The sequence below is a fragment of the Catharus ustulatus genome, chromosome 12 (genome assembly GCF_009819885.2).
Source record: "Catharus ustulatus isolate bCatUst1 chromosome 12, bCatUst1.pri.v2, whole genome shotgun sequence".
NCBI lineage: Eukaryota > Metazoa > Chordata > Aves > Passeriformes > Turdidae > Catharus > Catharus ustulatus.
In genome coordinates this window covers 10,515,667-10,540,243 of record NC_046232.1, presented here as the reverse complement: position 1 = coordinate 10,540,243, position 24,577 = coordinate 10,515,667, and the positions used below count along the sequence as shown (strand labels likewise).

At 39.6% G+C, this 24,577-nt stretch overlaps 2 protein-coding genes across 4 annotated transcripts in view; both read right to left on the bottom strand.

Moving 5' to 3' along the window:
- Positions 1-7,047: 7,047 nt before the first annotated feature.
- DUT (deoxyuridine triphosphatase) lies at positions 7,048-13,720 on the bottom strand. 2 transcript variants are annotated; one of them, XM_033070189.2, is made up of 7 exons: positions 13,619-13,720; positions 12,899-13,061; positions 11,345-11,436; positions 10,234-10,278; positions 8,803-8,877; positions 7,791-7,861; positions 7,048-7,380 (listed from the first exon to the last, which is right to left on the bottom strand). In XM_033070189.2, the coding sequence occupies exons 2-7, from the start codon at positions 13,057-13,059 to the stop codon at positions 7,324-7,326; spliced, it is 501 nt and encodes a 166-aa protein (XP_032926080.1). In that variant the 5' UTR covers positions 13,060-13,061; positions 13,619-13,720; the 3' UTR covers positions 7,048-7,323. The 2 variants fall into 2 exon arrangements, with proteins under 2 accessions (XP_032926080.1, XP_032926081.1); XM_033070190.2 differs by having other exon boundaries at positions 13,444-13,662.
- Positions 13,721-14,298: 578 nt separating this feature from the next.
- Positions 14,299-24,577, bottom strand: part of SLC12A1 (solute carrier family 12 member 1) — a 51,230-nt gene continuing 40,951 nt past the window's right edge. For both annotated transcript variants that reach the window (XM_033070664.1, XM_033070665.1), the window contains exons 24-26: positions 22,562-22,697; positions 20,539-20,606; positions 14,299-19,794 (exon numbers count right to left, since the gene is read on the bottom strand). In XM_033070664.1, the coding sequence (XP_032926555.1) occupies positions 19,659-19,794; positions 20,539-20,606; positions 22,562-22,697 (340 nt within the window). In that variant the 3' untranslated portion in view covers positions 14,299-19,658. The remainder of the gene's footprint in view (positions 19,795-20,538; positions 20,607-22,561; positions 22,698-24,577) is intronic.

Sequence of the window (24,577 nt, the reverse complement as noted above, 5' to 3'; positions counted from 1 at the left end):
TGCCTGATAGCACACCTGCAGATCAAAGCTGTTTCCAGAAGGTAGAGATCAATGAGCAAAGGCATGAGGAGAAAAGGATTTATCCAGGGAGATCCTAAGACATCGTAAGATATGACTTAAGCCTAAGCTTTCTCCACATCTACTCCATTTGTGCAGTATTTGTAATAAACTCCACTTATATAATTTCTAAACTGGGTTAGTGTAAACAGTGTCTGATTAACAAGCCTATCATAATTGTGATTTTGATGTGCTGCTGTTTCTGCTGATCTGGGGCTCTAGAGGCACTTGGTGTTCTCCAGTGAAGACTGCAGGAGAAACTAATTTTCTGGGCAGATGTTGTTAGCACGTAACAATGCACGTTGTTGTGCACCAGCTCCACAGTGGGGTAAAGCTGAGTCTTCCAGACACCCATGGCTGTGACACTGCATGAGTTTCTTTAGCCTGAGTGCCAGCTTAAACCGATCCTATCCCTTTTCTCATCCAGCTGTTCTATTATTTTGGCAGCTACTCAAGATTTCCTGGAATAATTGCAAATGAGTAATAATTTTTCATTTAGCTTGTATGCAGCCCTGGAATCAATGATCATTTGCATGGTGTAATAAATATCCAGCCATGCCTTGGACATTAGCTCTGTACATTTGAATAGCAAACTTCAGGAGGAGGGGGACAGAAGTAGAATCCAATTTGTTATAATTGTTATTAGTTTAGGTTCTCAAAGTTTTAAAATCAACTTTATTAGCAGAAAATAATGATGTAAAAATAAATAGGCAGGTTCTGTTGGCAAGCAGCTGGCCAGGAACAGACAGATTAAAAAAATTAAAAGTCCTGTTGCAGGATCCAAACTACCTGGAAGTGCCTGAGCTGTTTTTCTGTTTAGTCCAGGCTGTCCCATAAATGCTAAGCATCTCAAAGGTCATCCAAGTAAAAAGTAAATGCAAACAGAGGCTTCTTTCTCCCACTCAGCAGACCTCTAGCCTGCTCAAGATACAATAGTGAAAGCTTGCCTGTTTTGACTATTAGTTTTACTCAGCTGCCACTTGGGAAAGTTATGAACAGCAGTCTGGGGGCTCTTTGCAGGTGACCTAGGGTGGGACACATCTGTGAGGCTTCCAGAAAGATGAGGGCCTCTTTAAAGCCACTCTTAAAGCTTTTCTTGGCTAGAAACCGATAACAAAGTGTACATTAAGGAAAGATTTTTGATAAAAAATACCCAGTACCTTGTTGCCTTCCTGGTGCAGCACTTTGGCTTTCCATCTGGCAGCATCCTTCCAAGCAGTGAGTTTTATCCAGTTTTTGCTGGAGAACATTTAGTAGCTTAATTGACATGATTAGTACTAAAGCCCAACTAACCAGACAAAAAATCCCATCCCAAATAAAATAACCCTCACGAAGATGAATGGAGCTCTCAGTCACCTCCTCTACATGTCCAGGGAGAGCAATGAGTTGTCTGTTGCAGAATCCATGATTTCCTGTTATTGTCACAGCTCCTTTTTCAGTTTTCTCACGTTACTAATAACTTAAATGCAAGTTGAGAAGAAAGGTAAGAACAGGACTGAAATACCACACTTTCTCCCCTAACAAAAGACCTCCTTTTCTTTGACTGCTCTAGCCTATATATGTTGCTAAGATACAGCATCATAGATAGGATGAAGAGAAATACTCTTGCAGAATTTCAATGGCTTGAATCACCTGTAATGCTGATCAGCTTGGCTTGCTGCCAGCAGTAACTCCTGTGTGGGAGCATAGGATAGTGAGACTGGTGTTTTTGTGTTTGCTGCTGTGAAAACCTGACAAGTGGAATTCCTTGATGCTGTCCTGCACCCTAAGGAAGGGTCTCTGGAATTTGGCAGTGAGCAGAGTGTAAGCTAAGCAGGTGGGAAGGTTGTTATCAGGACTGAGGTGTGTTAGCAAGACAGCACTGGATAACTACGGGGCTTGCCAGACATGGCACAATTAGTTCAGCTGCAAAGGAAAGATGTTTCCTTCCAACTAGGACACATAGTTATTTTGTCTTGGAGACAACCTTTCAGAATAGGAACTCATAAACCACAAAAATACTCATGTTAAAAGAATCTGGCCAAAGATGCTACATTCATGTCTGTTTGTTTTTCCTTTTTCCTTTTGCGAAATGAAAGCAAGCGAATTCCTTTGCTACAATCAATAGTAGACAAAAGATAACTCTCTTCAGTTCAAGGCTATGAGCAGTATTGATTGAGACAAAACTCTTATTTGTTACAAATTATACAATACAAATGTTCTCTAAAATGCTGAAGGTTAAAATAAAATTTTTGTGACAATGAAAATACCCATCAAAATGCAACGGAAAACAAGTAGGCACACACAGCTCACATGTGTTCGTTTAAACATATTTTACATGTTAAAATACAGCAGTTACTTTCTGGATGAGAGCTCTCAAATTATAAAATTAATCTGTCAGTTTTTCAGACTTGGCAGGGTAAAAGGCTTTCTTGCTGTGTTCTGAGTAGGGGAAAAGCATCACTTCAGTGGTAAAGAGCTAAATAACCACACAGTTAATGGAGGCAAAGTTTAGGAAAATAATTACGTAAATTCACTTCATCTGCAACCTTTAGCCATGCAATGACATTCTTTGCCCAGCAGCAGACCCGAATTTACACTTTGCAGAATCACATCCTTACTGAGGTAGAGACTGCCAAATAGCTGTTAGTGAGGGAAGTGCCATGTGTGCCAATTCTAGAAACCAGTAAGGCAGTACAGTCTGCCCTATATTTTCAGGCTTTTGGTAACTTACATAACTAGGTGCAAAATACTTATTTTATTTCTGGTTCTTTTCTTTGGAAGTGCAGTCATGTGCAATCAGGTGGAATAAGTGTGCTGATAATTTTCCTTCAGAAATTGTAATGGTTAGTGATGTGGACACTTTTCTTTTTAGGCAGAAACCATGAGGTACTGAAGCAAGCATTCATTTTTCTTGCACTTGAGGTCACAAATTTATGCAAGTCAAAAATGCTGGGCCTGCCAAAAACATCATGCTACACTCCACCAAATAAAAGGACACTGTTATTCTTACAAGGAAAGGTTTGACAGGACAGGAAATAGGCAGGGTCATAGAAGTTTACTTAATACCAAAACTCACTTAACCATCTTGAAGCCAAAATAGAATGATAGTTATTTAACAAAAAAACCCAAACAAAACAAAAAAAAGACAACAAAAAATTGAAGGTGAAGAGGAAGACAAATGGACAAATGCAAGAGCTCCAAACTGTGTAATTACAGGAGTAGCAACCAATACAGAAACTAGGGAACCTTAACTTACATAATTCAGGTTACTATATATCACCCACCCTTACTGAGTTAACATGCATTAAATAAGTTTTAATTTATATCCCGAACTTGCAGCCAGATGCATCTGATTTGGAAAGTCCAATGCAGAGTTTACCAGGCTATACATTACTTTCATTACAATGCAATCCTTAAGTAGACAGCATTCCACTTAAAGGAATGGAGGAAGAAAGAGCAAGAACACAGTGAGTACGAAAGATAGGAAAAATGTTGCTGTTCATTACAATTTTCCATTTTTGTTGAAACGCAGCAGGAGAGAAAAGCCACAGGCTTCTCTACTGCTCTCGCATGCCAGGAGGGATTATGCAAACACTGCAACCACCCAAATCTTATTTAAATTATAGTCATTGTTCCTCCTTTAATGGTTATACTTTTGCCTGCTTTCACTCAAATATTGCTGCATCTTGCTTTCCACCAACATAGTCCCAGTGGGAGTCATCAACTCTTAATTATAGATGAACAGAGCTTTGAAAAATACCTCTGAAAAAGAAGTGGAAAAGAAAGCAAACTTTAAGTGCCATCTAGTGGCTGAACTAGAAAACACTAAATAGATAAAAAAAATTCCTAAAATGCCATAAAGTAATATAACAGGAGCTGAGGAAACTCTGCCTAAATTCTCAACTACTAAACACCAGGTTAGCAGTCTGTGGGAAAGAAAGAACTAAAGATCAATGGTAGCAGCGGTATTACTGTCATAATTCTTAAGATTTTTGTCCAAAAGTGGAGAGTTTGAGTGGTAGGAATTGTATAGAAATCCCAAGTTTCTTCAAAACCCTCATGGGCTTATGATCCTCTGTCTTTCTATAGGCACAGAGATTATCACAAACATTGCAGAGCAAATAAAAAACCAGAGCCCTCTCAGATCTCAGAGTAGAACTCAAACCATGATGGTGACTCTGGGGCCAAGCATCTCAATTTCCTTCCAAATTCACCTGGGGTGGAAGGCTAGATTTTCTCTCTTCCTGTAACAAGTCAAAGCCATTTCTAAAGAAAAGGGAAGCAGATTGTTAGTAATGTCCTTTTCCTTACCTCACAGGAAAATGCTCTTTTCTGCTGTGGATAAGAATTCCCAACAAATCACTTTTCATTTATAAGATTCATGTTTAATTTACACAGAGGATGTTCCACAATATTGTTCTTCAAGCTTTAGTTAGTTCCTCTTGCAGATGAGAGTAGTTGAAGTAAAGAGAGCTTTGCCTGGATCTGGCCAGTGATAGTGGAGAACAGCACAATGTAATTTTTATTTAGAGGGATTTTCATTTTGTTACTTTGGAAATCACTTTATATCTCTTCAGTTTCATACTCACAGTGAGCCCTGGGGATCACACCCCAGTGGCAGACACATTTATCTGTCTGCACAGAAGCCCTGTGCACATTGTTGGGTAACTTCTGAAGTTACTTTCTTGAGCTGAAGCATATGCACTCTACGACACACTTAGGCAGTTTATCACTGAATTACAAAACTAATTTACAACTAGGTAGTCTAGGTAGGACAGGTCTCAGATAAAGTGAAAATGAAATGAAAAAGACTTTCCCAGTGCCCTCTCTCTTGCCAGATAGCAAGATAATATACTTTTGTAACGTAGATATTATAGGAAAATGAAATTGTGGGACTATAAATAAAAAAGATGTAGATAGCTTGGTTTGAATCATAGAGTAGCAAATGCTGTTTTAAGAAGCCTTTACTCAGTCCCAGTAAAAAGTTTCAAATGCAAGCCTTGATCTGCAGCAGCAGTATCAACCTAAGAACTCTCAGTACACTGGTAATTGTTGTTGCCTGGGTAGTGGTATTTGTCTTTCGTAGATTTGCTACTTTTATTGAAGCAAAGCAAACCCCAACACTACAGGAATTCTGGTAATTCCTTACCCATGTGCAATGGCTTGGTGTACAGGGAAGAGCTCAGTGTAGAGATGAGCCTGAAAGCATTTCTCCTTTCAGATAAACATTCCCAAGGTCCTACTGGGAAGGGCCTTGCAGCAATGTAAAACTCGTGACACGCTTCTCTAGAGAAGTACTAAGAAACAATGGAAAGGAAATCCACCATACTGATTTTCAAAATAAGTGAGCCTTTTCTGGTAATGACAGATAAAACTGTTTTCATGTTGTCAAACTACAGCAGGAATGCATGTCAATTTGTTTTTTTCCTCATAGGACTGAGATAGCTTCTGAGATTGTGCTTATTCCAGCAAATTCTTACCTCAGAATCTGTAGTATTAGCATTCTTTTCAAAAATGGAAATCAGATCAGTAGGTTCCTTGTAGGTTGCTGTTCCAATTGAGGCCATCTTGTAGCATCTTTTTTAAAAAATGGCTTGCATCAGTAGAACCCCTGCTGGGTTTTTGCTCTAGGAGGTGAAAACTAAAAATTGCAGCAAAACTTTATCTTGACTTACAGTCCAGCAAGAGGAAAGAGATTTTCACAGAAGGATTATAGATTTTAACACCTTTAAATAGCCTTTAAGTTCCTTTTTGGCAAGTAACAGAACTGAAGAAACTTGGTATCAAGCTCAGCTTTCCCATGTTCATGTAGACTGCATTGGTATGATGTGCTCCTTGCTTGCAATGGCCTTTGCAGGGTGTGCCTGCTTCTGGTGGTCTGTCTGGGTGTACAGATGCAAGCAGTGTTGTGATGAGGGGTAAGAACCAACAGCAAAATGACTGATCAGCATATCATGCACTTAGAGGAAAAGGCCTCTACCCTAGACAAAGATGAATCTAATCTACTTCTTGTTTCAGCACTGCCAAGCCAGTTTAACGCCTATCCCATGGCTGAAGGGATCTAAATATTGTCACACTGCTCTTTATTTTCCAACTCCTTGCAGGATAAAATGTATAAAATGTAGTGTTCACTAAAAGTAGTCCTAGACAAGAACATGAAACTAATACCAACAGGACTATCCTGAGCTGCAACTACCAAGCAGAAGAGCAGTAAGAACATCAACCTACAAAGGGCACACCTTCCACTGCTAAAACTTAAAGCAAGTATTTCCTACCTCTGATCTTCCAGATAAGAAAATCTTAAAGTACAGACAGCTGCAGGAAAAATGTGTTTGACAACTTCAGAGCCCTTCTAATTCTTTTATGTAAAGTAGAAAAATAGTCACTTTTTTCCCTTTTTTGTTTCTTCTCTTCTCTGCATGTTCTTTCATCTAAAAATTAGAGAATCATTTAAGAAATTCTGCATACTTATTAAGTCAGGTTTAGGACAGATTCCAAAAGAATTCTCTGTTAACTGGACAAAAGTGAGCTTAAAAAACCAAATTTTGCACTGCTTCAATAATTCAGAATTTTTCTTCCATACAGTAACGTATTAATAAGTTTGTAATAAATATTTCAACAGCATATTTCATAGCTCTTATTTACTACACAGAAGTTATTTCCAGATGAGTTGTGTTATTTAACTCAAACATTGTATTGCTTTTTCTTCTAATATAAGAGAGCTGAAAAAAATGGCCACTTGAAGACCAACTATGGATCAATGTCTGAACTTCAGATTTGAACAGAAACACAAGTATTTGGACAGGCTGTAGAGGATGCAATATTAAATATCTTTGTCTGATTTAGGGGTCAGAGTGGGAAGTCCTATTGATACTGTCACTGATGCTGTATGAAATAGGCTCAGTATGAAATCCTGAGCCATGTGGAAGATAGCTTTCTGATAACAAAAACTGGCAAGGGAACAATTGGCTGTTGCAGTTTAGGTGAGTAAAATAAAATAATTAAGTCATTTTTCTCATTTATTGCAGTATAATTGCCACATAAACAATGCATTCTGACTGCTGAGGCCCAAACATCTGGAAAGAAAATAACAGATCAACTAGTAAGACAAGCCAGTCATGCACATTTCCTCATTATGCAGACAAATTAATTGGAGGACAGATACAGAGAAGCTTCAATAAAACTTGAAATATTTTCATGTACTCCAAAACTCCTACTTCTAATTCAGATGAAAATTTAGAAATACTATAACAAAAAAAAATAGAAAGTGTATTCAAGTAATTTTCAGTTCTTTCCAGTAGAGCCAAAGCCACCTTCACCACGTTCTGTATCATCCAGAGCCTGAAAGACATAAATTATAAGCTGGTTTAGTGCCTTGACTTGCCTTTTGTTTCTATACAAGAGACATTGTCTGTCATTTACCTGTAACGAGCTACAATTAAGAAACTAAAAAATGAGGCACTTTAGAATATCTCTTGTACAAGCTTAAATACATGCTTGTGAGACAACCATTTCTAGTATACACTGAACTGTTTCTCAAAAACTTTGAATACTTACCAAAAAAGAAAAAAAATCCAAGCAAGTATGTTGAAAGAATCAAGACTTTCATCCAGGTAGCACTGCTGCTACACAGTTTTTCCACTGAAAGTAATTTTAGCAAAGTTTTTATCTATATAATAAATTTCATCTTATATACAAGTATCTTTAATAATCATTGAAAAAAGCAGAAATATTTTCTTTTGGTAACTTACTTCAACTTCTTCTAGCTCAGGATAATAAATGCGTTCACAGATGAGCTGGGCAATTCTATCCCCTTTTTTAACTGCAGAGAAGTTAAAATACTGTCAGTTTCTTCAAATAAGTGAACAATGATTACAGACTTTAAACAATCTCTTTTCAAGACTACCAGAATATAGTAAAAGTGAAAACATTTATTTGAAACTCAGCAAAACAGATGTTAACAGATCCAGAAAAATATAGATTAAGATAAACTTTTGTTTGGACCTCCTAAGGTGAATGTCAGCAGCTGTACCAGCTCAAGACCTTTCCATTCATTCCTGCTGCCATACTCTGGCATTTTAAGTTCATTATGCATAAGTACTGCAGAGATGGAGAGACAGCTGTATCAATAATGTAGCTCCTTTTCTGAACCAGACCCAGGAATCTGGGAGAAAAAAGGCAAACTGATAAAAGGAGAACGGAGTTTCTTACTAGTAACCAATCTGTCTCACAGAACTTCCATAAGCAATTTGTGATGTGAAGATGCAGAAGAGGCCACAAAAACACATCTTGTAACTGAGCACTGAAACTTAAAAATGACTTTTTGTAAAGAAAGATAGCATGATAAAGGGAAAATCCTGTCTTTGTTACTCATGTTTCCCAGCATTCTGGAGAAGTTTTTTATTAAATACTGCTCAGCTAATTTTTTTTTTCAGAGAAAGGTAGTAAAACAAATTAACACAAAGTTGCATTTCAGTACAGCTGGTGAATCTAAAACTTAGCTAAGTAGAGATGTTTTGGTTTCCTTTTGTGGTGGTGTAGTGGTTTTGGGGGCAGTTTTTTTGGATGCTGCTTAATTTGCTATGAGTAGAATCTTTTCATGTTCCCTTGACAGGACATTATTAAGTATCTATGTTTTTGTTAACTGAGAGAAGAAAAATGTTCCCAGCTAGTTCTACCTCTGCATAAACTTTTAAAGAAAAAATTAGTTTCTTACTCCCAGTCAGATGGCTGACAATAGGATCTGCCAGGCTTAACACTTACCTTCAAATGTCTCCTTGCCAAAGTTGAACAGTACCACACCAACATTTCCCCTGTAATCCTCATCAATAACACCAGCTGTCATGAGAAAGAATTTCAAGACATACCAAGTTAGTAAATGTCAGTGTATGAGATAACTAGATTGAGTAAAGTTTAGATTAATAAATGATTACAGTATCTCATAATGCTATCCTTTGTACTTCTGATGCACAACTATATATGCAAATACTGAGACATCTAAAAATGCTAATCAGTCTTGCAAAAGGAACTGAAAAACACCATCACATGTCAAGAAGTGCTTCACCACTGTACTACCAATTTTAGTAGTAACACCCTATCTAAAATCAAGACAGCTGGACCAAATTCAGGCTCCATTTGTTCTGCTAACTTCAGCTCTTTCAGTGTCAAGCAGAAATCTGTTCTTAACTGTAACATTTCATTTGAGAGCTTTGGATTTACACAGATCCAAATCCTGTACCTCTGGCAAGGTAGCAGAATCAGAGCTGTAAGGAAATGATTTTCATACAGCTATATTCAAGTACCAAGACTCTAAAGCTAGCTTACTCTTGGATTTTGTATGACTGTATTAATGACATAGTTCAGAAGATTAGCTACCAGCGCACACTAAAATAATTATATTCTGCTTTTTTAGAGTTTTTTTTCTCAGAGGAAATGTATTTACAGTAGAAAACATGAGTTTGGGCCTCCCTGTGGTCCCAAGTATTTTCCAGTCTACTTGCAGAAATAATTTAAATACTAAAGTTAAATGCTATTCTAAGACATTCCCTAGCTCATACAAAGAACTACCATTAGAGACTACTGATACTAGAGAAAACTGCAGTATGAGTGCACCTTGAGCTTTTAATGTTGAACCACAAAATGCATTTAAGAATAAAAACCTTCTTTGAAGTAGTTCCTTCAGCTTTTGGAGGAATCATTGTAGCATATGATCCATAGCTACCATGCAATCTCTGCAGTAGTTCCAGTGTGGAAAAGGTATTTACACAGCTCTCTTATGTAATGTTTTGGGTTAATCCAATGGCATTTCTGAACAGCTTCCTAATTAAGGTGCTAGTTACAGTGGGAGTATCCCCTGAGTTTTGAAAATTTAGAAAAACATGCAATTCTCAAGTTAACTTGCTGGTTAAAAAATGGAGAAACCAGCAAGTCATCTTTAATGCCTAAGCCAAAAAATAACTTCTAAGGCACCGCCTACAGAAGGATGATAGAGTTATTATTTTAAAAAATCAGTAATCTCTTTTATAATTGTTTTAACATAATTGTGATGACCTGTCTCTCTCAGGTGTTACCCAGGCATCTCCTTTGGCTAGACTACCCAAGAAACCATCATTTATTTGCACATTACAGTGTGAAACTAAGGCACTTCTGTGATCAATATTTACCAAGTCTTACCAAAAAGAACAAAAAGCTTACCTCCAACATCTATGAAGTGCTTTGCAGCTAAACCAGAACGTGGTGCTATAAAAAAATTTTTTTTAAGTATTATGATTTTTTTCTTTAAAAAGACAGTACTTACAGGTTATATAGTATGCTTGTACAGTCTTGGCATTGACAATTGTTTCCAGTCTTTTAAAAATAAACATACTACAGCAATTACTCTAAGAGTTTACATACATATTAAACAGAATAACAGTTGCAACAGGCTACAATAAAATTGCAGTCTTTAAGTGATGAACTGTATCTTTATTTGACCTGCAATTGCAGAGTAGGTTTGTCCAAGGAAGGCAACTGGAGCCGACAAAGACTATCTTATCTTGGTTAATTTTCAGTGACTAAGACTGGTTCAGCATCATCTCAGTAGAATATCAGGTCAATTAAGTTATGAAGGAAAGCAATATTTGGCAAGCAATTTCCTAAGCAGTATTATACACTGATAAATTATGTGTGGGGATTTGGGTTTTCACTTACCTTAGCCTACTGTGATGAGGAGCTAAAAATGGTATGATCTTCAAAATTTTCTTTGGGCTAAGAGAAATGCATGTGTTCTTTTACATTAAAGGACATGGCTAACTCTGATCATGTTCTTCCACTGGAGTGGCTACTGCTTTTTTACTTTAAGAATTTATACATAATTCAGATAGAGAATGCACAAAATAAACAGAATATATTGTACAGGTTGTCTCAACTATTCCGTCACAATAGGGAATCAAATTCTACTACACTGGTACTCTGGGGTCAATTTTTAAACATGCAGGGATGCATTTTCTGAGTGTCCATTACCTGTTAGTCTTTGTGATTTGAATTCTGAAACTGCAGGGAAATAATGAACTACTTTGAAGCCTATAAATTTGTATGTAGAGTACAGGCATTTTTGCTGATCATCCTTTTGTCACTTGACATAGACCAAAACCTCAAATGTATCTGACAAGAGGTAACAGGAAAATTCTTTTACAAGATCTAGTAAATCACAGAGTCACATGGCATCTCTTTTTTGTGTAGACTAATTCTGAAAGCTTCAGGTGGAATCTAAATGTGAAGATGGTGTCAAACCTGTTCTGCAGCTTTTTGACAACTGTGTACTCACCTACTCGGCCATAGCATCCAGAAGGAAGTGCTATTTGAATGTCTGTTTTTACCACAGCCTTTTCCATGGGTGGTATCACGCAGTCATAGGCACTACATTGAAGAAAGAAACAGTTTATAGAGAATATTTTGTAAAGTTTCTTTGCTGTAACTTAAGGCACAAAATTAGCCAGAATTAATCTGCTTGGGAATTTATACCATGAAATTTAAACAAATATTTACAGATTTGCAAAATTTAATGCAGATTCTAAAAGGGAAAATGTTGCCATTCTGATGGTGCTAGTTTAAGATTCCAGAAGTGTCATTTGAACATCATACTCCTGGCAGTTGCCAGTTTGAAATGCTTTTTTAATTAATAAGATAGACAAAACCCACAAGTTTAACTTTAAAGTAACCATTAGGTGAACATGGTTGTACATTCTTTTGTGCAAAAGCAGAAACTTTAAGGATAATACAGTCTGATTAAGCTTTCTACAGCAGATGAGCTAGTTGTAATCAAAGTTAATAATCTATTAAGTTAACTTTTAGGCAACATTGAATTTTTTCTGAGCAGTCTGATAGTTCACGATTCACATGATTCTCCTGGGAACTCTGAAATACAGAGATTTTAAGAACTTGCTGAAGCTACCCAACTGGAGGCCTAATGAAAAGCAGTGGTGATAATACTTGTCATATCTTGACCTTGATGAAGAACTGTTTTTTAAATACTGGGAAGCACTGAAAGGTTTTCTACAAAACTGAATTTTTCCAGGTCAACAGTGCAACACTGGAACAAAAACAAACCTGGTGAGGTGAAAGCGATACACAGAAAAAAGGGTAAAGTGTGGTGTAGCAAATATTCAGGAAAGAAGTCAGAAAAAGGCTGGTTATTCTACATAATACAAAAGGTAAGTCAGAAGTGGTGGCAGCAAAGTTCACTCGTTCAAAACTAGTGTCTTGATCACAGAAACACTAACAACCACAAGTGCAACTACAGGTATTCTGTACACTGAATGAACACAGTGAAAGCCACTGAACAAGGGCCATTATTAATTCAAACAAACCAGAACCTAAGTCTGTCAAGCCAGGTGGTTTCCAGCTCGGAGCCCTATCAAACTGTTCCAACGCCCTTTGGCGGGCAGCAATCCCGGAGCCAAGAGGAAAGCAGAGAAGCACAAGAGCTGCCAAGGAGGGCCCACGTGCCCTACCGCTGTTTCCTTTCAACAGGAACGAAACCTGACCAATGTGAGCAGCAACAGCAATTCTGGATGCTCTGTCAAGTGTGACTTTTAGCCAACGTCTGTATCTGTGCCTGATGAGATCAGTGCTGTGACATGGCTGGACCACAGATACCCGAAAACAGTCACGGATGGAGGAGCAAGGGAGCTACAACTCGGTCAGCTCCAGCTCTGGCCTCCTCTCCTGCATGGCCAGCGAGACTGTCCGGGGGCTCAGCTCGGCAAGAGGCCACAAGAGCCCTCTCAGCCGCCGGAGCCCCGCGCCAGGTCCCGCCCAGAGGGGCAATAAACGAGCGCGGGCTCCACGCCCCCGGTGCCGCGCCCTCACCGTCCCTCACCTGTACAGATCATAGCCCGCAGAGCGCGCGGAGCCCCTGGAGGGGGCGAAGGCGTTCTCGGACAGCTTGGTGAAGCGGAGCCGCGTGGAGGCCTCCCCAGGCCCCGAGCCCTTCTGCCTCTTGCTGGGGGACGGCTGGGGCACGGCCTCAGAGGCGGGCATGGCTGAGGGACGGGAAAAGACTGTTGGGAACGGCCGGCCAAAAACCCCGCCGAAACCCAGCGCGACCCACGGGGGATGGAGCAGGGGGGAAAACCGGCCCGTCCGCGGCCTCTCCGCGTTACGAACAACCCCATTCCCCCCTCGGTGAGAATGGCCTCGTCCAGATCCTCTAGGGTGCCCCACTCCCTCACGGAGGGTCCCGCCCCGTGCGGCAGGCGGGGCTCGCCCATCGCCCCAAACCGAGGCCGCTGCGTTGTAGGGGGCGGCCCCGGGGGATGCAGAGCGGGCCCGTGGGGCGGCTGGGGAGCGTCTGTTCCCCCCAGAGCCCTCTAGGGCTGCCGGCTGGGCAGCGTGTGCTTCCGCAGCTCCCCCACCCCTCCTTACAGCGCCCGCAGGGGGACCGGAGCCACCGGAGGGACCGGGCCAGCATAGTGCCGCCGCCGCCGTGTGGGAGGCGCGCCATGGACCGCCCGCCCGGCGCTGCCCGCCGCGGTCCGCACGGCTCATGGGGCGCGGGCGGAGGCGCCGGAGCCCCGTTCTCCCCGTGCCCGGGTTCTACCTGCCGGGGCAGCCCCTCGGGCAGCAGCCCGGCCTGCGGCGCTCCTCGGGACGCGGCTGCAGTGCTGCCGCGGGCTGGCGGGCGGACCCCGCAGGCCGCGCGGCGTTGCCGGGGGACGCGATTGTGGCTGCACGGCAGGCGGGGCCGGGGCTGGAGCGGGGGGCGCGGGAGGTCACGGCGCCCTCAGAGGAGCCGCGGGGCCTGTTCTCGTTCCTGCATCTCACAGCCGGGGCGGCGGAGCACAGCGGGCTGTGCCCCGCGGCCTGCGAACAGCCGCTGTCGTCACACAGTCACCGGGAGCTTGGGGCTGGGAGGGACCTCCGGAGAACATCCAGTCTAATCCTGCTGTTAAAGTAGATCTTGCGGCATGTTGCACAGAGTAGAGGCAGAAAGAGATTCCTTCAGAAATGGTCAGGCCATGACAGAAGCGTTTGCCTTATGAAAGGAGAACGCTTCTTGACGATGCGTTAGATGAGAAAACCTGTTAAAGTTCGGCCTGTCCTGTTACTCTGTCGTGGAGCAGAAGACTTCTTATTTCACTGTCTTTAATACTCTCTGCCCTCTTGCCATTCCATTTATGATGTAATTTCCCCCCCTATTTTTCATATATCTGTATAGTCTTTCTGTCTACATATTTATCTATATGTAGCTATATAGATATATTCTGCAGGACATAGCTATATCCCTAGGAGTAGGGAATTTCCTGCATTTCCTGTATGGCTCTTCTCTGGGCTTAAGACTGTCCATTGGATTCATGGTTTCAAAACAGTCCCTGGTAAGGCTAAAGGAGGTATTTGACTCTGCGAAATTGCTGCAGACTTTTGGATTCTTTTTGCTGGTCTAGATTTTGTCAAACAACTAGTCTTTGTAATTTTTGTTTTAAACTCCAAAGTGCATGTGATTGTCTCCTTGCTATGTTGCATTTACTAAATGCAGCCAGATGGCAGTGAAACCTTTGCAAAACATTGCAGTTCAGTTGTGAAAGGTATTTTTAAGAATGTCCCAATTTGGGCTTTCTTTTATTCCTGTTCAGTCTATTTTATTCCTATTTTCAGTCTAAAGAGTATGCGGTGTTTGAAAGAGAATATGTATGTAACACAGACCCACGTGAAAAAAACACTTAAAATATTTTATGGCTTTGTAAGCCATATGTAAGCTATCCAAAAATTGAAGTTTATAGGAATTGAAGTTGTATCAAACTAATAGATATTGTAAATGTTTATTTATATAAGCAGGACTTTATAGAGTTTATGACTGCATCCTGCGTTGTAGTGTAGAAAATGACCAATTTTATGAATGACCAGGCTTGGTGAGGCAGGCTGGGTTCTAAACTGTGCTTGAGGTAGCCTTTAACCCCATTAATAATAGAGAGGAGAACTCATCCAAAGATACGATTAAGGAGAAAGGACTCAGCTGAGTGACACTTGCTTTTTTTCCCAGATCTTTACAAGGGGAAATCCCCTCTCACTCCCAGCCTTATGCTGAAAGTCTAAAACCAAGTTTACCTTAGTTGTGGGAATGTGTTGCTTGCTCTGTAGATAGTCACTAAACCTTCCTGCATTCCTGATCGCTGATAAGTGCTGCTCTCCAGCGGGCATTTCCTCCTGACTTTGGAAAACAATACTGGGATTAACTGAAATCATCTGCCTTTCTGCCTGTGCTGAGAGCAGGAGTGGAGGCTGCTTTTTTGTACACATAAGGAAACAGAGCTTCTTTCAGGGGTAATAGCTACAATGTTCTCCCTTACTGAAGTTTTAGTGTTAAATTGAGGATTTTTATTAGAAGAAAACCATGGCTTTGAAAGGGTAACTTCCCATCTCGTTCTTAGCACAGCTGTCTCTTTCACAATGATTAAGGTTTGTAGTTTAAAAAGGCTGTTCTGATGTTGTCTGTTTATAATGAAACTCTATTTTTGATTGTATGTTTGCAGTACAGTGTGGGGGTTGTGGAATTTTGCCATTGCTTTTTACTCAGTTCCAGACAGCCTCAATGTGTTTGATTTTGTTTGAAACTTAATTTCCTCTGATGAAATTCCAGCAATGGCTTGACTGTGGGTTATTGCACTTGTTTGTGGAGAATGTGAGCTGCAACTCGCTGTATTTGTTTGTTTCCATTTTCCCTTGCGGAGCCAGGGCCAGTGTGAGCAATGCTGGCCACATGGTCTCCATGGCCTACGCAGCTGCCAAGGGCTGTGCCCTAGGTACCAGCATGAGCAGATGTTTGAACAGTGGCCTGACCTTTGCTGAAGCACAACACTTGCTAAACCTTGACTTTCCTCATCTGTAACTTGAGGGATGAGTAACTCATTTAGCATAGAGTTGCAGCACTGAAGGTTTTTGCTCTGCTACCAAGAGTTGGAGAGGTAACAAGGGAGAGAGAGCAGGATCTTGGAGTGATCCACTCTTAATTGAAGTTCAGTGACAGCCAAACCACCTGAGGAAGAGGTTTGAGGGAGACCCCTGAAATTCAAGGTGAAAGCACTGAGGGTTACTCACATTCTGTTCCCCCAGCTTTGCTCCCTGGTCAGGGAGCTCTGCCTGAGGGGAGGTGACAAGTAGCTGTGGGAGGTTAAATGAGTCAGTAGTAGCTAAGACTGCTTGTAGCTGTTTGCCCCGTACATACAACTGCAGTGCTGATTCCTGGTACCTGTTGATGTCTTGCTTGTAAACTGCTGATCAGTTGCTGAAACTGTTTTTGCCAAAAAGGTTGTGAAATCCCACATAGAATTAGAGAAAAAGAGAGAAAAAAAGAGAAATATCTAGGCTTTCTGAGGATTAGTATTGCTTAGCCAGGAAAGCTTCTGGTAGGACTTTTCAAAGATACAAGGAAAATTGCAGAGGCTTAAGATGATGAAGTTTCCTATGCTGGTGGCTGGAGCTTCATACTTTGTGATGATGAAGATTGAGTGGAAACTCCTTTGAGTGTGAAGTAGGATAACATGCTTTCTGCAGTGTAGTTGCAGTTGTTTATCCTCACAGTGGAGTGCCTTTTTGGTTAGGTAGCTTTTCTATTTGCACTGTTGGGCAACTGATTTAAAAATAAAATAAAGAAATAATCTCCTCAGAATCTCTGTTGGGGACTGAAAAATCTAGTGAAAGGCCCATTGGTAGAATGCTGTTCTGGACAGCATAATCTGGCCTGTGCTTTAGGGGTATGTGATCAAGATGGGCAACTTTCCAGTGGTTGTAAAAAGATTTAAGGAAAGTGTTATCTCTGAACTATGGTGAAATGCCTTCTGTGATACCTCTTGGAGCTCCACTAACCTTTGAAGGGAAAGGTAAGATTCACTGATGAGAGGAACCATAGGGGATTATTTTAACAGGCCCTTAGGCACAAACTTAGCTATGCAGGATGCCTAGGCTTTTGAACAAAATTCAAAATATTCTTTGTCCTTGCTTCATAGCGATGGTATTTACACACTTAAATGTCCCTGGTCACTTTACCATGTTTGCTTTTGTAGTAGCTGACCAAGTCCAGCCTAAATTATATAAACTTGTGGAATTGGTAGTGTGATATAAGCTAAAAATGTGCTGCTGTAGAGCTGTATTTTTTCTAGAGATGTAAACATGTAATTAGAGTTTAGTTACTAACTTGATGATTAAAATTCAGCACTTGTTTTATGCATAACTTATATAAAGAAGTGTCTCTTACAGAGCTCAAAATGAGGTGGGTGGACTAACAAAATTTTGCAATCTAAGTTGCAATTTAAGATAGTCCATAATTAGTATACTCTCCCAAATTGGTCCACACACATTCAGAAATCATGGTGAGGAATAGGAGGTAGAAGCTGCTAGGAAAATACTTTATATAAACTACTTGTGAATTTGTGGAAATTATACCTTCAGGTAGTTAAGTGCTGTTGCATCCTGAGTTTATCCCATTACACTGTTGTGTGGGTACATCTTCTAATTATTGTAGTGAAAGCAAGAAATTTTATAGAAGTGTGTATGTTAGTACTTAGTTTTTGATAACTATTTCTTTAGAAAGGTATCTCTTGGGATTTATTTTTGCAATGCCCACAGCAGTGTGTTTGTGAGAGAGAAGTGTGAGTAGTATTGAAAGTGCCAGTGATGGTTCATTTTGTGCTCATTCTCTTTTTGGATCTGCTTAGGTCCCCCAGAACCTAAGTTTGGGTCAATGTTCCCTATAGATTGAGAATTACAGTACTTGGGAGTATTTAGGAAACAATCCCCAGCCATGTACATAATTAAAGGGCTTAATAGAGGTGTATAATTCCTCCAGGTCCTTGTGTAGATTGTGATAAGAAACACACAAAGCCTAAGTGGAGCTTCCCCAAAAGCTTGGCTTTGGCTGGGTGCCATTCAGATTGTATCTGTGGGGTGAGAGAGGTGGAGAGGATGGTGACCATTACAATTCTACAAGGAGCTGCAAGGACCTGGCAGCATGTAACCAGCTCCAGTATCACTGCTGACATCAGTGTGAAAAATGAGAATAATCTTGTTTTGCAGGTGCAGAATGTGAACTTTTGTTTGCTCAGAATTGTGCAGGAAGTCTGGTATATGGAGGAAAGTTCTGTGTAATGCAGTTAGGTTGTAAAATGATCCTTCAGCCTGATTGTAAATGTGTAAGAAGCAAAGGAAGAACATTATGAGAAAATATCAATATTTAATATCCTGCCTTTAATAGATGAAGAAAATAAAGCATGGATTACTGGGCTTCATTACCATGTTCTGCTGAATTGCTGCTGTTGAACTCAGAAAAAATATGAATATTAAATATTTGTCATTTTTGGAGATGGAGTACTACAAGTTAAATTCTAATAATTCAAGCAAGATAGAAACTGAGGCCTGCTTTAAAATATACATTTAGTGAAATTCAGGGCTCCCTGGCTTTCATGAGGCTTACATGTTGGTTGATCTCTGCAAAGGAGTTGCAGGACTACAGAAAATAAATTAGCCATGTTCCTTGATGGTCTTTAATTTAAATAGTGCTTACACATAGGATATAGCTTTACCCATTAAAAAGAGAAGCAGCTTTTCTTGACAGCTGAAATTATAAAGTACCATAACATTGCAGAGTAGAAAATAGAAAAATTACACAACTTAATGAATTGCCTTTATTTTAAGTTAGTGTATAATTAATATTATTTAGAAAGTCAAAAAAGAGAGAATCTTTTCTATAAATCAAAAAAAGGCATTCAACTCAGCTAATGAGTTTTTGTTGTTCTCTAATCACATAAATCACTGTACATATTATCCAAATGTATAATGTCAGATTGTATTAACCCTAACATTCATAGCAAAAATTGTCAGAATATTTAGTGTTTTACTAATTTTTTGTGAAATTTACTCACCACATTTAAATATTTCAATCACACATTCCATTGCATGTCAGAGCTTGAAAATGCATTATCAAGTCTTGTAATAGAGTCCATGTTTTTATATATCTAGTTTTTTTGTTTGTCACTGAATTAGAAATGTTTGAATTAATTTAAATGAGCAGAATATTTTAGGTAAAAGCATCTGCTGTAGGCATAGGTCTTAATTTGGCAATATAGCAATCAAAAGCATTGCATATACTCTACTTGCATTCTATCAGTTCATGACTTACACCTGATGGATGCCATACAGGTTTTTGTCTCACAAATTGGTGCATTTCATTTTAATCCTACTGTGTGCTCATTAGCAACTATGATAGTGCAATTTGAAATAATTATTTAGAGATTTAATGCTTTCTGTATTATCACAGTTAATTTTTGCTTTCTAGGATAAATATCACAAACTTTTTCAATACCTTATAAGATCAGAATTACTTTTTTGTGTGCTCAAAATATTTGCTGTCTCATATGACATACAGTTAGATTTTCTGTCTTTTGCCTGTACTGGAGTGTAACACCAGCAGGGGCCAATTGCATTTTTTGTCTAATACTTTGCTGTGTTGCTTTGGATTTTTGAAAAAAAGTCTGTCAATTATTAAAGTTTTAGATTTGTATTACATGAGTGTGTTTTTGATGAACCATTGCCATTAAAAATGTAGCTGTTGGAATCAAGCAAGGCATATTCCAGGCACTGGTGTTTTTCTAAGAATAGAAAGTCAGTACATTTTTGTGGTTCCCTCTGACCATTAAGATTGGAGGAAGGTTCTTGGAGAGAATTTCTAGCCAAGCCATGTACAGGTAATCAGACACTGCTCCTTTTCTTGCCACAGGGAGGCTCCTGTTTGGGCAGAGGGAAAAATAAAATTATTATGAAGGCAGGGGTAGCCTAGGCTTCTCATTAAATACCAAGCAGAAAACATCACTGTTCATATAGGGCTCTGATATAATTAGACTACAAGATTGTTTTAATATGATAAGGCCTTAATTTGCACACCCTTGCTCGCCTGATTGTACTGGACATGAACTGCTACTGATTGTAGCCTTAAACTGGCAAAGAATATTTTTGGAGTCATAAAACTCACACATAATATGATTTTTAAAAAAGGATAAAAATGCAACACATGCACAGTTTTATAGTCCACCAGCCTGTTTTCTGATCTGCAGTTACTGTGAGATGGGAGTTCTAAAATATGGGTCAATTTATGATAGGCATTACGTGGCCACCCCTTTTTTTTGAGACTGAATTAATAGAACTGTAAAAGTTTATCTATGTATCACAAGTGCAGGCTAATTTATTGAAGCTGTGTGTAAAAATGTCTCTGTAAATAAAAATCTATTCTAGAAAGTGCCTTTTTTGGGTAATTTTATTGGTAGCCTCTTTTTTCTTTATGCAATTGCTTCATCACCAGGAAAGATTCATATTCAGTGCAGTCCCAGAGAACCATCAGTCCAGATGCAAGTCCTCCAGAAGGTACTTAAAAGATTACTTCTGTGCTCAGTGAATTAACACAAGGGTTTCTGTTTCATTTTTTGTTCTGAATCCCATTGCACATTATTCTTAGAATCAAAACTTGCAACTCACAGGACAATGAGGTTGGCTGCTCTCGAATGCTCTTGTAAGAGTTCGTTCAGACGGACTTGGCGGTAACTCTGATTAAAACACAACAGGGAAAAGAAAATAATCAGGTGAGTGATCCTCAGTTCTGGTGTCTTACAGACTTCTACACTCCCCCTTGCCTGCATGATTTTCTGCTGTTGCTTTGGCAGCACTGGAAGGCAGGTCTGCTCTGGAGTCCAGAGTCTCAGCAATGGCAAAATATGAGGCTAAGCCACACTTTTTGGTTAGTAGTGTTACATGAGGGCCACTCCAATGATTCACCCTGTGTAAGGTTTCCTGGGGATAGAGGTTATTTTTGTACTGAACTTATGGTCAAGCTCAAGCCCTCAAAATTTTTATAACTTAACCACAAGTCATGGGGAACAAGAGACTGGGGCAGGTTTGTGTAACACAGATGTATCTTAACTGATTTTGTGAATTATTTTTTCTTTCTCTGGAGAAAGTAAAAAGCAGGTTTTTCTCCATTCAGACCTTAAATTTTCCTTCTCTGCAGAAATTTCAGTGTTCTTGTACATGTTATATAGGTAAAAACCTCTATAATTTAGCCAGCTGTTACCTCATGAGAATCATCCTGTAACATCACCCTTTATCTGTGCTGCCAGGTTTTTCTCTGTTGAATTGTAAAATGTGTTCTAATGTCCTCTGTAAAATTCCCAGAACTGCCCTACTTCTGAAGATAAAAGGGCATGTCTTTCCAGATATGTAAGCTAAACTTTTTTTGCTGTTCTTTATAGAATTATTTGGCATTTTCATATTGCTGAGTCTTTTCAGCTTTTGAGGAATTTTTCTGGTTCCTTAATTAGTGACCTAGACAAGACCAAGCTTAATCACATTTTTTTCTGTCGTGTCCTCACTGTTTCTGCACACAAGTGTCTGTGATTATATTCCCGTTGTCTTTTATACTGAGGTGTTTTAAGGGCTCTGACTCTCAATTTTTGATAAATTAAGGTGAGAATAATTCTAAGGTTTTCTGCCCATAGCTGACTACTAAACCTTAGGCTGTTTATCAGCTGCATGAAGAGGGTAATGCAGTGAGCAGTCAATCTGCTTCCCAGCTGCTGCAGTCAGTATTATAGTGTGTTATCTTAAATCATCATTGATTTCTGCTTGTGTTGATATGTCAGGCTGTGACTTCTGGCAGCTCAGAGCTCAGAGTCACAATCCTTGCTCTGCTGAGGAAGTTACCAGCACCATAAAGTGGAGATAACTAAACTCCCAATGTACTCAGGTTAATTCCACAGGAATCATAACTAAAATTGCTAGATTAATTCTCTGTGAGTTATAGGAGAACTTGCCTCTTAAGGGTGAAAGAGTTTGCATCCTTTTGTCAGTGGCCTGATGAAGCCTGGTGGTTCATTGGTAAAAAGAAATTTTTCCAGCAAATTTAAAGAGCAGACTGGGCTGTAATTCACCCAGTGGATCAGCCAGCATCAGCCTAGAAGTTCCTCTGAACTGCAGCAGAGCTTCTGCATGGTAAACTGGTTTAGTCTTCCCTCTGCCATTGAGGTAAGTATTCCACCCTGCCTTTGGAGAAATTTCTAGCCTTAGCTGAAGTGTCTGGATTCAGTTCTAAATTGCCCAAAGTAGTGAATATTTGGAACTGCACCCTTTAAGAGATTCAAGCTCCAAAACAGTGGAGCCATTTAATAAACCTCAGCAGACCTAATTAGCTCAGGCTCAGTACAGTAACTGTGTGGCTTCTGGTTCAGAGGTGGTTTTCATCTGGCTGGCTTTGATGTGGGCTGAGGTTCTCATCAGTCTGGAAAATACTGTGTAAACATGCCAAGGTCTGAGAGAGCTCAATAATGCAATCAAAACACACCTCTGCAGTGTTTACAATATAAATCCAATCTGTAAATATCACACACAGGTTTGTACATGTCATGTTTCTAATGTCATATCTGGTATTTCACTTTTTCTGACTAATCACTTCAAACATCTGGTGGTAAGAAAAGGTACATATGTAAAAAGGTAGGTGAGGCTTTACCTTCTCCTTGAATGCTTCCAGCTCTGCATCTGTAATTTTCCATGGAGTCTCTCGCTTTAATTTCTCAGCAGTTGTTATATCTTTGCAGCTTTCATGGAGGCGATATGGTTCAATCATCTCTTCAAAGAATTTCCAGCTGAAACAGGAATTACAAAGGAGGCCTTGCTGCAGGGTATGAACTCACTAACTTATTTCACAGTCACTGTGTATGACGGGCCTCACTGCTAATAATTATAACTGAAAAGCAGGCAAAATCTTTCACTATTCTTTGCTACATTGTGCCCCCAGTTATATCTGTGCCACTTCTGTATGTTTGGGTTATTTGAGGATAATTAAAAGGTTATTTGAGGATAATTAAACTGCATTTAGCAGAGAATTTTCTGCATTGCCCTGGTTCTAGCAAAAATACTGAAATGAGTTTTACAGTAACTCCAAACTGCAGTATATTGGTTACTAATACGAACAATGAAAATGGGTCTCCTCATAAATACTGAACATTTTATTATTGTTTCAGCACTAGCTGGACCAAGAACCTCACTGATATGGTTTTACTGATGGTTTTAATGCAATGGATAAACAGGTGATACAAATTACCTGTGAAAAGGGGCTGAAGGAAACACAGTAGATTTTTTTGCTATATGTGGACTCAGAATTGTGTTCAGATTTTATCTCTAAATTTCAAGTTGTTTCTTGAACTTTTGAATGTTTTCATCTGGAGAACCTTATTGTCCTTCTCTACTTCCTTGCTTGCCCATTGTTGAAAATTTCTGGTATCCCACAGAGACCCCAGGGAGTTTCTTTTGTATGGATGTGAGTGAATTTCTCTGAGCACTTGGTGCTGACAGGCCTTGCTGTGAAGTGGGAGACTGGGCACAGGCTGGCCTTGGCTGTATGGCCAGGAAGCCAAGAGATGGGTTAAAGGCTGTGATATGCAGCATTTAGTGTTGCTGTTGCTGAGTTGTCAGAGTTTGCCAACATCCTAACTGTCTGTTTCAATATGTGAAATAGAGATAATCTTCTTATTGTTAATGAAATAGATGGGGTGCCAGCTGAGAGAGAGATACAGTGGTGTGTCTGGCATATAACTCACTTGTTCAGTTCAAATAGAGCTGATGCAGCAAATGTGTGTGTTTTTTATGTCAATGCCAGATATTAATTCTTTTTGATAGCTTTTATTTATGTAAAATCACTGCATTGTACTGGAGGACAAACAAGATATGTATTGCACAGTTCTTTATATGATTAAAAATATTACTTGAGAGATCAAGAGGGCACCAAAAGGAGACTTTAGGTATCTAGTTACAAAATCTTTATATTCTTCAGTTGCATTTCTTCAGTCAAAATCTCCAATGGTCCTAGAAACCCTGGTGAATCCTATATTGTTTTTCCAAAGTTCTGTGTGTGTGTGGAAACAGGACACAGAACGATTAAGAGCCTAACCAGGGATTGCACTTGAACCCAGAGGAAAGGCTTTGGTTGGATTAAGGGATGGGATGGAAGAGGATATAGCAAGGTGGGCACATTTTCAGAGGAGGAATTTAGGTTTACTTACTCCCTGAACAGCCTGCTATATACTTTTGTCTGCCCAAGCAGAACATATCTCTATGAAAGCAAGGACTTAAAGTTTGGTTTGTTTTCTTAATTTAGCTAACACAGTTGGAGGTGGTGCTTTTTGAGCACTCTTTTACGAACTTCCTAATCTCTGCTTGAGAGCATTAATTCTGTAGAAAAGTTAATTTAAAAAAATATTAAGCCTTCATTACATCTGAGTGATAGGGGAGCATTATAATATTGTCCTCATGGGACAGAGGAAGTATGCTTGTGTTTGATCAGAAAAATGTTACAAATTTATGTAAAACCCAGAAGGCTCCGTTGACAGCAATGGCAAGTTTACAGGAGAACTGCGACTGACTGGAGTCTATTGCAACCGAAATAAATATGAGAAGTCATCATAAAATGTCTGTTAAATTTTGTGGCTCATAAGTATGGTGTCTAATTAGTCTTTACAACATAAAG

Coding starts and splice junctions, on each gene's coding strand:
- DUT (XM_033070190.2), bottom strand. CDS start 13,522: ATGGCGCGCCTCCCACACGGCGGCGGCGGCACTATGCTGGCCCGGTCC. Junction 13,062..13,443: donor CCGGTCCCCCTGCGGGCGCT/GTAAGGAGGGGT, acceptor CCCGTCCCTCAG/CCATGCCCGCCTCTGAGGCC. Junction 7,862..8,802: donor TGGCAAGGAGACATTTGAAG/GTAAGTGTTAAG, acceptor ACTTCTCTGCAG/TTAAAAAAGGGGATAGAATT.